Source organism: Meleagris gallopavo, chromosome 6 (assembly GCF_905368555.1).
Source record: "Meleagris gallopavo chromosome 6, MGAL_WU_HG_1.1, whole genome shotgun sequence".
Taxonomy (NCBI): Eukaryota; Metazoa; Chordata; class Aves; order Galliformes; family Phasianidae; genus Meleagris; species Meleagris gallopavo.
Genome location: NC_139409.1, coordinates 8590895 through 8606394, shown reverse-complemented (window position 1 = coordinate 8606394; position 15500 = coordinate 8590895). Strand labels below are relative to the sequence as shown.

At 40.3% G+C, this 15500-nt stretch overlaps 1 protein-coding gene across 1 annotated transcript in view; it reads right to left on the bottom strand.

The window, feature by feature from the left end:
• The window catches only part of UBE3C (ubiquitin protein ligase E3C), a 66001-nt gene extending 51191 nt beyond the window's left edge, over positions 1-14810 (bottom strand). The window contains exons 1-6 of the mRNA XM_010712393.2: positions 14413-14810; positions 6310-6363; positions 3730-3804; positions 2934-3080; positions 2208-2323; positions 619-776 (exon numbers count right to left, since the gene is read on the bottom strand). Coding sequence (XP_010710695.1) covers positions 619-776; positions 2208-2323; positions 2934-3080; positions 3730-3804; positions 6310-6363; positions 14413-14478 — 616 coding nt within the window. The 5' untranslated portion in view covers positions 14479-14810. The remainder of the gene's footprint in view (positions 1-618; positions 777-2207; positions 2324-2933; positions 3081-3729; positions 3805-6309; positions 6364-14412) is intronic.
• Positions 14811-15500: the final 690 nt, after the last annotated feature.

Below are 15500 nucleotides of genomic sequence, written 5' to 3'. Positions count from 1 at the left end.
TGTTTTCATGCCATTTCTGGCATTTTTCCCCAGCTACTGGTCATTGCAAACTCAAGTGGTACCACAAAAGCAAATTATTTCTTTCCCACATCCTCAGAGCAATAACGTTTCTTCAAGACAACACGAATTTTGGCGATAACTACACAACTCATTAACTTTCAGTATGTTTGCACAGGTGTAACTGATTGCAGCTCAGCAAACAGTTTTGTTGATGATGCCACGAAGCAAATAACGGTTAGGTCACCATCTCTTTGCTAAGGTGTCTTTTTCTAGTGCTAGCAAGAAGAAAAATTAATACCAATTTACAACAATAACAATCACTAGCAGTTATAGAGAACTATATCCACCTACTCTCAAGCTCTGTAGTGAAAGTCTGTATATATAACTTGGGAGAATACTGAGTTTATGAACAGAATATCTGAAGAATTTAAATAGTAATTTCTCAAGCAGTGACCTCATTACAAGCAAAATATGTTTCATGTATGGGTGAGTGTATGTAGCACTTAATTTGTGTCTGCAGTAAAGGTAAAACATGATGAAACGACATGGCCTTCAGGTATTATGTATTTTGTTCAGTTCTTGAGTATTTCTGAGAACTTCTAGTTCCTAGCTACTCACCTTTCTGAATCATGTAGTGCAAAATTTGTTCAATTAGTGATGTTACATAGCTGACATCTTGTAAAACAGGTAAATATGTATTCTCAGATGAAAATACCTCAAGCATTCTCATAGGAAGTGCAACATTCAGACTGTCGTCATTGCAATTTTGCAGTAACCTACAAATGAAATCAAACAAAAATAATTTATCAAGAGGTTTCTCTTATTTCATCACAAGCACATGCACATCAGTGTACAACCAAAACTAAAAGAACTTTCCTAATTAATTTTAAAATAACTTACTTCTAACTGTACTCTCCCAAGTTCTCAATAATTAACATCTTTTTGTTGGCACCATTATAATAATAATTCCTGGTTTTATAGAATGGGCTGAGAACAAATACTGTTTTAGTTAAACATACGATGTTTCCCAGAATGTCTTTGACTACAGCCTTAAGTATTAAAAATACACCCATCCCCAACCTTCTAGCAAATTTCTTACAGAACAACTAGGAGTAATTGTGACAATTCAGAGCCCATTCAGAATTAAAACGATTTGTTACAACGAGACACATACAGGCAGAGCTGCCCCTACAGTGTCCTTTCTTTCACAGCCATCCAGAAAGACAGGACATTAACAGCAAAAGTGACTCTGATAACACAGCTAAGGCATTTCTCTAAACAGATTAAAGATACTTTGACAAGTATTATTGGCAGACAGCAGACATAGCTGCTATCAAGCTTTTTTTTTTCTTTTTTTTTTTTTTTTTTTGCTAAAGTTTTGTTTTGCTTTGTTTAGTTTTTTAAATGTAATGACAAAAGCAACAACTGTTCATGAAGCTGAGCTTACACAAGAGGAACACTCCTCCTCGCTACATGTCTCACCTCTTGCTTCCTGGGCTTCTGCACCAAACTGTAAGTAGCTCAGAAAGCAACCCATACAGTATAGCAAGATTCACTGATTCAAATGCACTCATTTACTAAAAGAAAATCTTCAAAAGGAAACAAGATTTTTCAAAGCTCTAGGGAGTATTGTTAATAAAAGCAACCACTATAATGTTTCCAAAATTAGGTTTTAGATGACAGTTATTCCAGTAGTTCCATAGATTTACCTTCAATTGGCTCGCTGAAATGAATGTAAAAGGGTCAGTACCAATAATGAATCTACTGTTGAAGACAGTAAAATAACTGCGTAACATGCCTCAAGTCCAAATCAAAGGAAGGGCATTTTCAACATCAGTATTAAAATACAACATCCAAAGCATATCCTTGGAAAAATAGTCAAACTCATAGGATACTTTTTGATTGCTATTAGTTCAAGAAAACCTTCTGGTTCCAACAAATACTTGTAATGACCTTGCTACATGCAAACACTTAGGAATACACTTAAGTCTATCCTTAGGGAGTACATTCCTTAAGCATGTATTGCATATGAACTTAAAAGGCAACGGAATTGAGAACATTTCATTTTTCATAGCATGATTTATCATAGCCTATATTTACAGTGATCATAAACAGTTCTCTCCATTTACCACACAAAGAAACAAGCAAGTGCCCAATGCAATTTCTCAACACACTTTAGGCAGCGGTGTACAGAAAAAAGAATTTACCTGCAACACAGCCCCAACAGTCTTTTTATTTGGAATAAGCAAATAAGTCGGTCTGGACCATCCAATTGCTTAACAAACTGAGAACTCTGTTTAATTAAATTCTGACACAGCCATATCTGGAAAACATACACAAAAGTTTACGATTTATTACATCTCAGTTCTGTTGTTTCAAGCATGTGAAGAGCAGCTGTACGTAACATAGGTATAATATCCATATTTTTATCAACACAGGTCTTGCATAAAATTGATCTTAAATATATGCAACATCTCCTTTGGAGAACTTAAAAAATATAAAATAAGACAACCATATTATTTAAGGAAAAAAATATTCATTGAACTACGTAAAACATGACCATTAACTCCCAAAATTAACAGACATACATTTACAAATAACTTTTTCAACAAATTTGTTAATAAAAACACCTACAGACCTACCAGAAAGCTAGTAGGAAATTATTACTTAAAACATTTCTTATAATGTTTTTTAATAAATTACTGTGACTCACAGACAAAGGATTTTTCTAGACTACACACAAAGGATTTTCTCATAGACTACACACCCAAAGTCTAATTTTAAGTTATTTCATCTAAACAAGATGAACAAAAGAGTGCAGGTCAGCAAAATGAACTTCATGAAGTGATCAAATCCATTTCTGCATCCCTTCCTAAGCCTTCCAAGCAAAAGAATATTTTAATAGAACAGATCAAAATATTTACAATACTCACCAAACGCTTAGAATCCTCATTCTGTTTATAGAAAAAGAGTAGCTGACGAACTAGAAGAGTCAAATTAGCTCCATTAGCTGTAGAAAAGGTTCCTCCAGTTTGGGCCAAATTAGCACAGCGATCAAATTCACTTCTCTGGGTAGAGTACTTAAAATAAAGGAAGATACAAATTAGTGTATTGATAATGGTTATGAATTTATATAGGGATGTGGCATTTTTAGAATCTCATTTGTTTCCCATCCCAACTGGTAGCAAAGTAATTAAATGCACCTATTCATTAAGAGAACACATACACAAAAATCATAAGGTCATATTTGCTTCCTGTAACTCAAAAGGTACACATGGCAACAAATTTGTTGCTTCTCAAGTCAAAATTATCACACCAAACATTTTCAACTAGTTTACTCAATCAACATTAGCAAATGTAAACAGAACTCTTTCCCAGAACAATCGAGCCAAGAGCAGCTTAAAAAGAATATCCTTGACTCAGATGACTACCTTAGTCACACACACCACAGAAGTTTTGCTGATATGTAAAAGCTGCAAGTATGTAAGTGTCAAGTCAAGAAAGTTACATCATCCCACTCAAGTCAGCTGTCACAAAGGTGCTTTGCTGAATAAGCATTAATCTACTAAAGAACTGAGGCTCAGCAGATGTCAAGAGACAATAAGAACTTACATTTCATCAGTACACCAAATATTCAAATTTGTCAAGCTTTCTTAATTTTTTTTTTTAACAGCAAATTGGTTTTCCAGCAAGACTGCTTTACCTCTTTCACAACAAACAAGTACTTACCTGACGATTTCTGTCTCTGTAACCCCTTACAAATGATTGGATTATTATTGCATTTTTCAGCCTTCGCCTTTCTTCCTGTAAAATGAAAGAAAAATAAATAAATAGAAATAAACATTGTGGAACCAACTCTAATTTCTACAATTTTATCTGATAAATTTGTATTCAAAAGAAATTCTTTAATTCAAATTAAGCACTATCATTAAGAAAAAAGTATCTGATGTTCTGCATCCAATACACACAAAATCAGAAGAAAGCTTTTTATTACTTTAAGTATGCAATTACCACTAGGTTATAGCAAAAGAACTCTTAATACTCAGTAAGTACATAATACCACAGAAATCAACATAAACACGTTTACATTTTATTTGACAGCTCTAATGCTACAATGCTGAAGAACTCAAACTCAGTGACACTATTCCTCTTTCTGCACAGATCAGCTGTTGAAGACCCGCTTCCTTCCATTCAAATGACAAATCTGTATTAGGAACCCAGCACAGTTTAGATTAGCAAGGGAAGGAAACAACAACAACAAGAGAATAACAAAGCAAAACACACAATGTTTATTTGGACAAACCTGAAGAGAAACGAAGGCAATGCTTCAAGCCTAACAGCTCTACAGGGAAACTACAGAGAAAGAAATTCCTGCTCTATTTTAAAGAAGACAAAGAAAGCAAATCAGAGTCATTTTATGAAGCCTTCGTCACCAACCGGAATGAGCAGTTATAACCATCCCTGTAAAATAGCTCACTTTCTGGGTAACTGAAAGCCAGCTTGCTTCAGGTACTACGGAGAAAGTACTCAGCACATTCCCTGACAACACCCCAGCACATCCGATCACAGAAATACCCAAGGGAAGTGGCTACTGTAAATCACTTCCCAACAACGCCCATAGAGTTTCTTAGGAGATGAAAGAAAGAAGTAAAGAAAATTCTTAAACAACTCCTCTAAATAAACCTGTCCTTGAAATCCTCTGATTAATTCCTGAGCCTGAACCGAAATGAAAGCTGTCTATTCCAAAAGATACTGCAGAGAAAAATACTCAACAGCAGAAGAACAAAGCATGGGAACAAGCAGCAGAGTTCCAATTACAGACAGGCATTCTCTCTTCATAATCATAACATAATGCTCGATTGAAAAGTGGATATCTTCTCTTTCTAGATATTGTTTTCAGCCTAGCACATCTAACAGTCAATTAGCGACCCATAATTGCAAAGATTTTAAGTCCAAGGTCACTGCTAAGGTTCAGCTACAGGCCCTTTTTAAAGACATAACTGGTCTTAATCTCAGAGGAATCATCCTTTAAAAAAAATAATGCTAATCACTCCTATACCAGAACAGTTCACTCATTTTGTGAAGAACTGAGACCAGTAATCTCCTGTGATGTGCATGTCTGTGTGTACATACAGAAATATGACTGCACCAACTCTGAACTACATGATACTATTATATTCATAAATATGTGACTGAATGGGTTATTTTGACATTTGGCAAAACGTTTTTTTAAGTACAAGCGAGTCTTTGCCCATGTTGATAAGAACTTCAGTGATTGCAAATTTGATTACTAACACAACATTAAGTAACCAGCGAAATTCTAGCAATCTCATAGCTAGTTTAGAGAGAAAAAAAAAGAAGCAGTAACTATCCTCAGAAAGGGATGAGCCACCAAAAAACTGCATTTAATCCAGTAAGGCTCAAACACATATTCAAAGGGGCTCTGTTTTCCTTGATTTGCATGAAAACTGGACAGTAACGTTTTTAAAACCATCTTTCAAAACCGTGTTTTTTTATCCTCCTCATATCAGAAGACAAAAGAATGTCAAAATTAATACATTCACTCACACCATACTACTAAATGGATCTCATTTTGCCACATACCACAGAACCACAAAACAGCTCAGGCTGGAAGGAACATATTCACCAAGACACTGCGCTTCAGAACTGAACTTTTTCCTTCCTATGTGTATTCCCTCTTTTCCGCTTTGTTCCAGCTCAAACTCCCAAAAGGCAGTAACATACATCAACATGATTAGTAAGATTTCCTGAAAACTCAGACATCAGCCTCACAACCGCTTCTCACTCTCTCAGTCATCAGCTGAGTCCAAAGAGCTTTACAATGCATTCAAGTATCATTGTTTCAACTGCAACTTCCAGAACCCAGACTCAAACTGGGGAAGAGGTTTGCTGAAGGTTATTCTGGAAGCCACAGCAGAAAAAGCAGTAGAAAAGGGCTTGCCAAGATCAATCCACAAGGCAAAGAAATGGAAGAATTTACTAACCAAATGCCTCTATTTTCTCAACACAGACTAGATCAAATGAGCATCAAAATAAAAGGAAAAATTCCTTTTCCACCCAGTGCATACTTAATTATCTTCTTTTGAAATGAAAATCACTTCTGGGAAGGAGCATAAAAGCAGTTGATTTTGTTGCTTCCAGTATACTGGAAGACTGCACAAAATTTGTGAACTGAAAGAAAGCATTCCTGAACTACCCACCTCTGCAACAGAATAAAGCACTGGACTGCAAAGGTTACTGTATCAAACACAAATCCAGCATGCATGCAAGCACTTATAGTTACTTTACCTCTCGTTTTCTCCTTTCTTCTTGAGTGCGATGCAGAAGCGAAGCCTTTTCCTCCTAAATGGCACAAAGATACAAGGTTATTTCCATTCAAACAAGACTTTGAATCCTTCACGGTATTTCATCAAAACTTTTTTTTTTGGGGGGGGGGGGGGGAAGGAGAGGGATTGTTCATAGTGTGTCATACACACAGCACTCAACAAAAATTAAGTACTATTTCCTGCACTTAAAAGCACACCTAACACAGCCCTCCCAGAAGAACAGTGACAATGGCTGTGTAAAAACCACAAGGACAGGCAAACAACAGCAAAACCAACCGCTCCACATTCAGATTTATGTTCTCAGCATCCCAGTAACCAAGGCAAACAGAATTCATTAATAAATGAGGAGGTGGAAACATAGTAGAGTCCCAAACCTACCAGGTACTTCGAATGTTTGCTGAGCACTTTCCTGGCTGGACCTGTGAGCTATTGGCCCAGGTGTGCACAGCAAGCTGTGGCAACTCAAAGCAATCACCCACTGCTATGAAGCTCCATGCCTTGGCTAACTTGCAAAAAGGACTAAACTCTTAAATTTACTTATCCTTTCCTCAAAAATCGTCCAGAATAGACACCGAAGTAGGCTTCTGTAACACAAACGGAATCTTTTCTTTAAAAATTCTGAACCCCAAGTTAGGGCTACAAGCTGAAAGTTTCAGGAGAGCACTGTCTTCAACAGCGAGAAAGAAGGGAATATTGAGGGCTGCACAAAGCTTCTGGAGGGCAATAACAATGCAAGAACAAACTTACCAGCTTTAAGCTACAACCTTAAATGTGTATCCCTAGGCTACAAAATATAAATAATGCTTTATTTGCGTGAATCTCTTAATGGATAGATCTCAGTTGTTTCCAATGAAATAAAATAATTCCCTTTTGATGCAGAATATTCATCTCCCACTAGAGACAATAACAACGAAACTGCCTGAACCCTGGCACCTTCCTAAATCCAACCCAGAACAGGCAGCATACTTAAGGAAACTTTTCTTTTTCACTTCTCTTACACACATTTCTTTTTCTTTCTATGGCATTTCTAACCCGGGGCAATTAAGAAATAAAATACACTCAAGCTGAAAATGTCCTGCATTTAAATACCTAAAAATAAGCCTGAAGTTGGCAAACAAATATTTTAATATTGAATCACTTCAAAAACAACTGTGCTGCAATATTTAAATGTCTACAGGCAGAAACAAAAACTGATGGCAGAATTCTTCTTCTGTACCTTTTCCGAAGGCAGGCAGGAAGCAAGAGGGTCACGACTCACCCAGTTTCGTTAGGACAGAAAATACCTGAGCACGGAGCACCAAGGACAATGAAAAGCAAAGCACTGATACAATAAAAAGGAACTTAAAGCTGGATTTGTATTTCAGATCATCCACTGGAGCAAGCCCAGAGGAAAAAATCCCACAAGAAGGTTAACCATCTCTTCCTCTAAAGACAGCACTTTTCAGCCAAAGACACCACTAAATACAGCTATTGCTCTCTAAATACAAGGGTTTCTTCCACTTGTTAAACACAGCAGAAGGAAATCACAACAAAGTCCATACCTAAAACAACAAATCTCAACTCAAGCAACAAGAAGGGGTTTGTGTCTGCCTGGAAGCGTAAAGTGAAAAAACTGATAGCAGATACACTGACAAAGTAATGTAATAAATTGAGAAATAACCAACAGATAACCTAAAATTTCAATGTTTTCTTTTTAAATATACATTAATTCTTTTCTAACTGCTGGTCAGAGGGAAAACTGTAAGTGGGCAGCCTCTCCTCACTCAGTGCATCTCAGTTTTGTGTTGGGGTTTCCCTGAAGAGAGCACTTCTCAAATCAATACACTTCGACTACAGTCTCAAATACTTGCTTTGACTATTTTTGAAGGCATACATCACCTTCTTAAACTGAATGTAACAGAGGCACTGCCCCAGGCCAAAGGATTAAATGTACAAGTAAGCACTGCCCAACTGAAGAAAAAAAAAAAATCTCCTTCAGAGTTATTCAGCACAATTTGACTGTATCACCACTTCAGAAGTTAAGAAATAACTCTACAAACACGCAAAAGAAAAGAAATTTGCTGTGGGAAAGCGATGACCAAAAGCCTATAGTCTATGAAGGTCACTGTAAAACACTCACTTCTTACAGTCAGATAACCATACAGACACCTCTCAAATACCCTGTCTCTTAACAGAGTGAAAAAGAGCTGAGCTCAGCAGCTGCTGTTCAACCCAAGAGATGCCATGCCCAGGACCGCCTGCAGCCCCACACACTGAGGTATGGGATGCACATTTGACAACTCCCATCTACAGCAGAGACGCAACTCCTGGCAGCTGGAGGACAACAGTACAACCAACAGAAGCCTGCAGAGATGACACCTGGCTCACTCCTACTCCCCACCTCTGTAACAACCAAGCTCTCCACTTGCTTCTCTTGCTTTCCAAGTTGACACCCTCCTTTTGGATACTGAAAAAGGCAGGTATCAAATCTACCTACCAAGGCAGGCAGGCAAACTAAGCATCAGCTTGTCTTCACACTTCCAACCCTAACTCAAAAGGAGGGGAAAGCCATTCCCCCAAACTCCTGACACACCCCATGATTTAGCCTTCCCCCTTCAGCAGCTCAACCTGCCAAGCACAGAGCTGGACAAAATAAAAAAGAAAGCAAAGAAACAGTGAGCAATAGCAGAATGCAGTGCGACCTTAGGGATGATGAGACAGAGTAAGAATGAAGAGTAAAGAGTTGAAAACAAAGTGCTGAAATGCATTCCTTTCCCAAAAAAGTATGCTCATGCAACTCTTAGCCTTTAAATACCCTAGGAGAAGACTGCCTAAAATCCATTAAATTGTATTCTTTTTGTTCTGCATTTTAATACTCTGCAAGTGTTTATAAACCTCCAGCTTTCATGGCTCAAAAAATCAGGTTCAGAAAATAAATATACTTTTTTTTTTTTAAACAGTATTTGTCAAGTCCTCTGAAATCGAACATCACTTGACAGCTGTCTTACTTAAGGCATCTTAACTCCACATCAGACAACATAAAATCTAAATTTACGAGGTGCAAAGGTGAAACAGAACACTTACTTTCAGGCACTGTTTAAACACTGAGTACATTAAGAAAAAAATAACAATAATTAAAATAAAAATAACTATTGAAGTATTAATCATTGAGATGTCTTTGTAAAATGTAGGGGCTTATTCTCCTTTTAAGTTGAAAATGCTCTTCTATTTAGCATTGAAATAGACTATGCCAAATATGAGGCATGACTTCTGGGAAATTTTCATAGAAATAAGGACAAATAAGCACTCGATCTTTTAAATTCTGAGGACAGTTACAAAATCCTTTGTTTTCCACCTGCCAAACGCAGGAACTTGAATCTTTTCTCTTTCCTTAAAATAATAACATTTCAGACAAATTTAGCTTGAACTACATGAATATCAATATTCACACCTAAAGCAAATGAGATGACTTAAGGAATTTACAGAAGCAAATTCCTTCAACACGGGTGGTGGATAAATTCTAAGTTGGCAAACAAAAGGAATATTTCATATCACCCATCTACAGATAATAAACGTGGACACTGTGCAGCTGCCCCTCCTTCAAAGTGCTTCCCAATTCCCAGTACAATCATAGGCAAGACAAACTCCACATCTATTGGCTTTTTGAAAGTTAAAAGAATTTTAAAAGATGCAGAGCACCATGAACATACCGAGGGCAATTTAAATTCCATTTGGGCTTCAATTTTACCTTGGGACACAGAAAGTACCCAGCACCACCTTTACCATGGTAGCAGCAAGGCCACAAACAGCAGAGCCACAAAGTAACTGGAGGCTCCAGAGTCCACATGAGAAGGCTGCTTTCTAAATTTATTCTCTGTTTGCCCACAGTACGTGTTGCTTTATATGACACTGGCATTCTGAGTCACTTTGAATTTTCTCCAAAAAGAGCCCAAAAAAAAAAAAAAACCACACCTGTAAGAGCAGAAATGTGTTTTGAGTGTGAGATGACAGCACGCAGCTGAAAGCAGCAGTGCCATCACTGCTCTCAGCTAACTACAACCTGCAGCTTCTTTTCAAGTGAGGAGGATGTTAAACGTCACCCAGAGGAAAAAAATTCACAGTGACTTCGAATGCACTAATTACCTCTATCCCTATGCACACTTCACCTGGAAGCTGAAGGGGAATATACAGGAATGTGATGTCAGTAAAGAAAAAAAAATAGAACTTTGCAAACTACAGTTCTTTGCTTATTAAAAACAGGTGTATTAAAAGAAATAAAGGGGACTTTGTGAAGTTATTCGTAAAGCTGTCTCATTTTGTATTGTAATTTAAAATTATTTTTAAAAGTCTTGGGATTTGTAAAAGCACTTGTGCATATGTTTTAGATTATGCATTTGACTTCATAACATCTTAACCATTTTTTCCCTGTTAAAGGCTTACAAGAAGTCATTAACAGAGCTCATCACCTATATGATGAATGTAGAGCTACAGAGCCCCTAGTACACCTCAGTACAGGCACAGAGGATTCCCCTACATGTTATGAACTAAGGGACTGGTGCCTCATATTTTTCCTATCCCTGGCAAAATGCATCAAGGAACAGCAGCTCTGATTTGACTAAACCAAGCTGAAAGGTTTCTTGGATTCCCGCTATGCCACCGGGACACCAACTTCGCAACAGAAGGAGTGAAACCTGCAAGCTGTCACCAGAAGGGATGGTAACACCATCAGGAGCACACAGTGCTCAGCCCTCTCCTGCCTCAGCCTAGCGACTGCTCAGCTGAAGGCTGGCTGAGATCAGCTCTGTGCTCCAACAGATCACTCATCCTGCAGCACCTCCAAAACAGGGGAGTTTTGCATTAGTTCAGTGAGCCCATTCACTGCTTGTAACACAGGGTGAGTTGGGCCCCCTCGCTGCAGGGCCATCAGCTCCAATCCTCTGTACAGTCAGACTTAGCTTAGCTCTATTTGAAGTACATCCCAAAACAGCTCTTCAAGTGTACCCCTTTATTCCTGCCCAACACACCACTGAATTTTCCCATAGCAATCCCTAATAGCAGCATACATTTTGGGGCCTACAAAACTTAAGAAGTACTAAAAAAAAAAGTTGTACCAGTTACAATGAAAACTATATTTGAAAATAACTTTTGAAGAGCCTCATAAAGCAGGGAATTGTGTTTTAATGGTGACAATAAAGACCTCCCTACAATCATAACTGTACAATAACTTATCACATTGTAAACAAAACATCAAAACAGCATCCATGCTCTCTACCAAACACACAACCAACAACCCAGATGAATCAGCAGATTTGTGAAAGGAGGTGGACAGAACAGGCTGCATGCTGACAATGTCATCTATATTTTACACCTATTATAAAACGTAGTATTAAAATGTTACAACATTCTGAAAGGAGCAGTCATTTTGATCAAATTAATTCTGCAATCCAAGACTTAACAAACTTTTGGCAAAACATTAAGCTGAATTTCAGTGCTTTTCTACAGCATTCACAATCCAGACCATCCCAATGAACACAGGATGCACACAGGATGCAATCCAAGACTTAACAAACTTTTGGCAAAACATTAAGCTGAATTTCAGTGCTTTTCTACAGCATTCACAATCCAGACCATCCCAATGAACACAGGATGCACACAGTGTAAACACAGACCTGAAGCTGCTGCTTTCATCATTCAAAAACATGTCAAAATTTAGTGGTGAGAAAGCACATTGGATTCGGTACCTCCTGTAAGAAAAGCTGCTAGTAATTAAAATAAACATTTCATATTGCATCTCATCATCCTTTTTTTTTACACTCCTGTGTTCTTGTTTTTACATGTTATACATCATCAAGAGGGTATTGTGAGGTCTGAGAATCTGACAATTCATCTCTTCAAACTAATACACCTATAAACTTTAGTCTGCCTTTAGTCTTTATAAATTTATAATCACATTAAGACTGTAAGTTTTCTAACTGCCACCACAAGTCCCATTTTAGACACAACAATATTTGCATCATTGTGTACATGCTGGTAGAACTCAGGTGTCAGAAGGCCTGAGGAAATCTTGATACATCTCCACTACAGAAGTAAATGGCAATGTCAGGTTGGCTGCCAGCATACGTGACTCAAGACCAACAAGGTTACCAGTTGTGGCTGTAGTTATTATTAGCAAAACCTCTTCTTACCAGTCAGGTTTGCTGATGGTTTAGGTTGGTGTAGTTATATCCACACCAGAATGACACTGCTGGCATCTGAAGTGCTGACTGACTGACTCCACTGCAGTGCCTGGCTTTGTACCTGTGTTTTGCTAAATACAGCTATACAGGTGCAACAAAACGTGGAAAAGTTCTCCAAATCAAACAGAAAACTATCCCTAGCATTAAGCAGCCAGCATACAAGCCTACAGGTAAAAGGAAACATGATCACAAGCAGCCTAGGACATGAGACAAGAGTCGTGGACCACATGTAAACGTTTGGCACACCACTCTCCACTGCAGTGTGTTTATATAGAAGTGGACATAAACTGCACTTCTAAGTGATTAGCACTGCACAGGTTCTGAAAACCAGCAGCTGCTGGGGATGGCCAGAGCGACAACTGACTGTTTTGCCTTGATGCAGCACAAGCATTCCACGTAGCATGTCCTGCAATCCGTGCACCACTCAGTATAAAGCTGATCGATTGTGAAATATTATCCTTTTATTGGACCAAGTGAAGTTTATACAACAGTTTCAGTTTCACTTCCTTTCTTGCATAATGTTCACTCTGATAAATTCGTACCTGCAGAAAGTTAGTACATTTGTCCTATATTGCTAACACGTAAAATGACAGAAAGTTCTGTTGAATTTCCATGAAAAAATCAGTAGGTGTAACAAGAGATACATCAGTTGTTTATTTTCAGAAGAGGAAACACGCTCTATAAGTAATGCTATTAACAAGTTGATGCCAAAAGCTGCCAAGTGCCTGAAGCTTGTTGTCAAGGGCCAGGGCATGTTCTGCCAATTCCTAATTCAACTGGGCAATATTTATGGTATTTTCAACTCATGTAATGCAACTGTATGTGGTCTAATGAACAGAACTGTCTTCAGATAAGATGATTCAGGTGAGAAGCTGCACAACTTATATGCCATTCTGTTAAACATTCTTGTTACTAAAAGATGTAAGACGCCAAAAGAAAACTTCGTCATGACTTTAATGTCACACACTGAAGGTGGTTGAGTCACCATCCCTGGACGTGTTTAAAAAGCCGTTTGGATGCGGTGTTCAGGGACATGATTTAGCGGAGGATTGTTAGTTAGGGTAGTGTGGTTAGGTCATGGTTGGACTTGATGATCTTTAAGGTCTTTTCCAACCTGAGAAATTCTATGATTCTGTTACCGTCCAAACTTATTGCCAAACCCTCTAAGTTGCAGAGAACTGAACTTACTTACAGTGCACAACAACGAAAACCTTTTCTTGCTCCGATGAAGATTAAAATAATGAAAACAGCAAACAGCTTCACGTGCAACCACGATAACACAAGGAACCAGTATTGTAGCAGAGCGTCCCTGACACACCAGGCCTTCCTCTCGCTCCCTGCCCAACCATTCAGCTCTTGCAATAGAACAGGGCAGTCAAACCAAAACAAACCACTCTGCTTCTTGCCCATCGACAAAGGCCGGCAGACACCGAACTGCTGCTGGCTCTGCAGACGACAAGCCGAGTGTAAACCCGGGAGAGCAAAGCTATAGCTACAGCACCCTGACAGCCTCCAGCCGTGCGGGCAAAGCCTTCCCCAGAAGCACACGCTGACCGTGGCCGTGTAAGGCCGCTGCCCCACGCCGAGGTGAGGCGGGTGCCCCCGGGCACAGCTCCGGGCCGGGAGCATGGGAGGGTCGTGTGGCCTGGTGGGAAGCAAAATAAACAGGAGAACAGAGCCGGGGAGATAAACGCATCATCAGGAGGGGAGAATTTCGGCTCCGTGGTAGACCTTAGTCATAGCTGCTCCCATTTTTTTTTTTTTTTTTTAAAGGCCCAACGGTAAAAATAACGACGGAGAAAAAGCGAAGCGGAACGTAAATACGGAGACAGATAGGCGGCGTCTCTTACCTTCCTACTCGCTCCTCCAAGAGACACCTTGGGCCTTGTTTTGAAATCCCCTTCAAAGCTGAACATGTTTACCGCTTATCCCATCTAGAGCGGAGCCCGGCCCGGAGCGGACACCGCCGCCAGCGCCGAGCGGAGGGACCGCCGCGGCCCCGGGGAGCCGCGAGCCCCCGGCTGGCACCCCGCGGCCGGCGAGCCCCGCGCCGCTCCCCCCCGTCCCTCCCCCGCCCCGCGGCCTTCGCTCCCCCGGTCGCCCCCCTTCTGACCGGCGGCCGCGGCTGCGCGTAGCGGGAGGGAGGAGAAGGAGGAGGAGGGAGGGAGAGGTAGGAGGGGGCTGGCGGGGCTGCTTCGCTTGCGCTGGGGGAGCAGCCGGCGGCGGAAAGAAGATGGCCGCCGCCCGCAGCTCGCCAGGCGCGTTCCCGACGACGGGAGCGTGCGCGCGCCGCCCCTCGGTGACCGGGCCTAGGTGTGACCTGCCGCCCGCGGCCTGCCCCGGGTCTGTCCCGGCGGCGGCTGGAGTGTTCGCTGGGCTGGGATGGAGAAGCGTGGAGCTGCTGAACCAAAAGGCCAAGAGCTTGTTTGAAAAACCGTGCTTTAAAATTCGTCCGTCCTTTCTGTAGAATTAGCCTGTGGTTGCCGTTACCCCATTGCAAAGTCCAGTCTGAACACGGGATGCGACACTGCTCAGGGTCCTGTGCCCGCCCAAGATGTGAAAACTCACCAGAGAAACAGTCCTGAGCTAGTGGGGCTGGGGCCCCAGCAGGCCCGGGGGGGGGAACGCAGCTGTCACCTCGCAGCAGCACACCTCGGGGTGAAACTGCACCCGAGGCTCTTTATGTCACATTCCTCAGCCCGACCACCATTTCTCAACGTCCTTTCAGACACAGAGGTGATACGGATGAAAGCAATAACAAAAAGCATTTATTCACTCCGCAGCTATGAGGTGCTAAGTGAATCTATGTGCTACACTCCCGCTTTCATTTCCTTTAGTGGAAATGTGAGTTCTCACATCGCTGTATCCCAAGAAATGACAAGGAACTATGATGTCAGGCTGTGTGCTCTCAGGAGCTAGCTTGTACCCAAAACCTGGG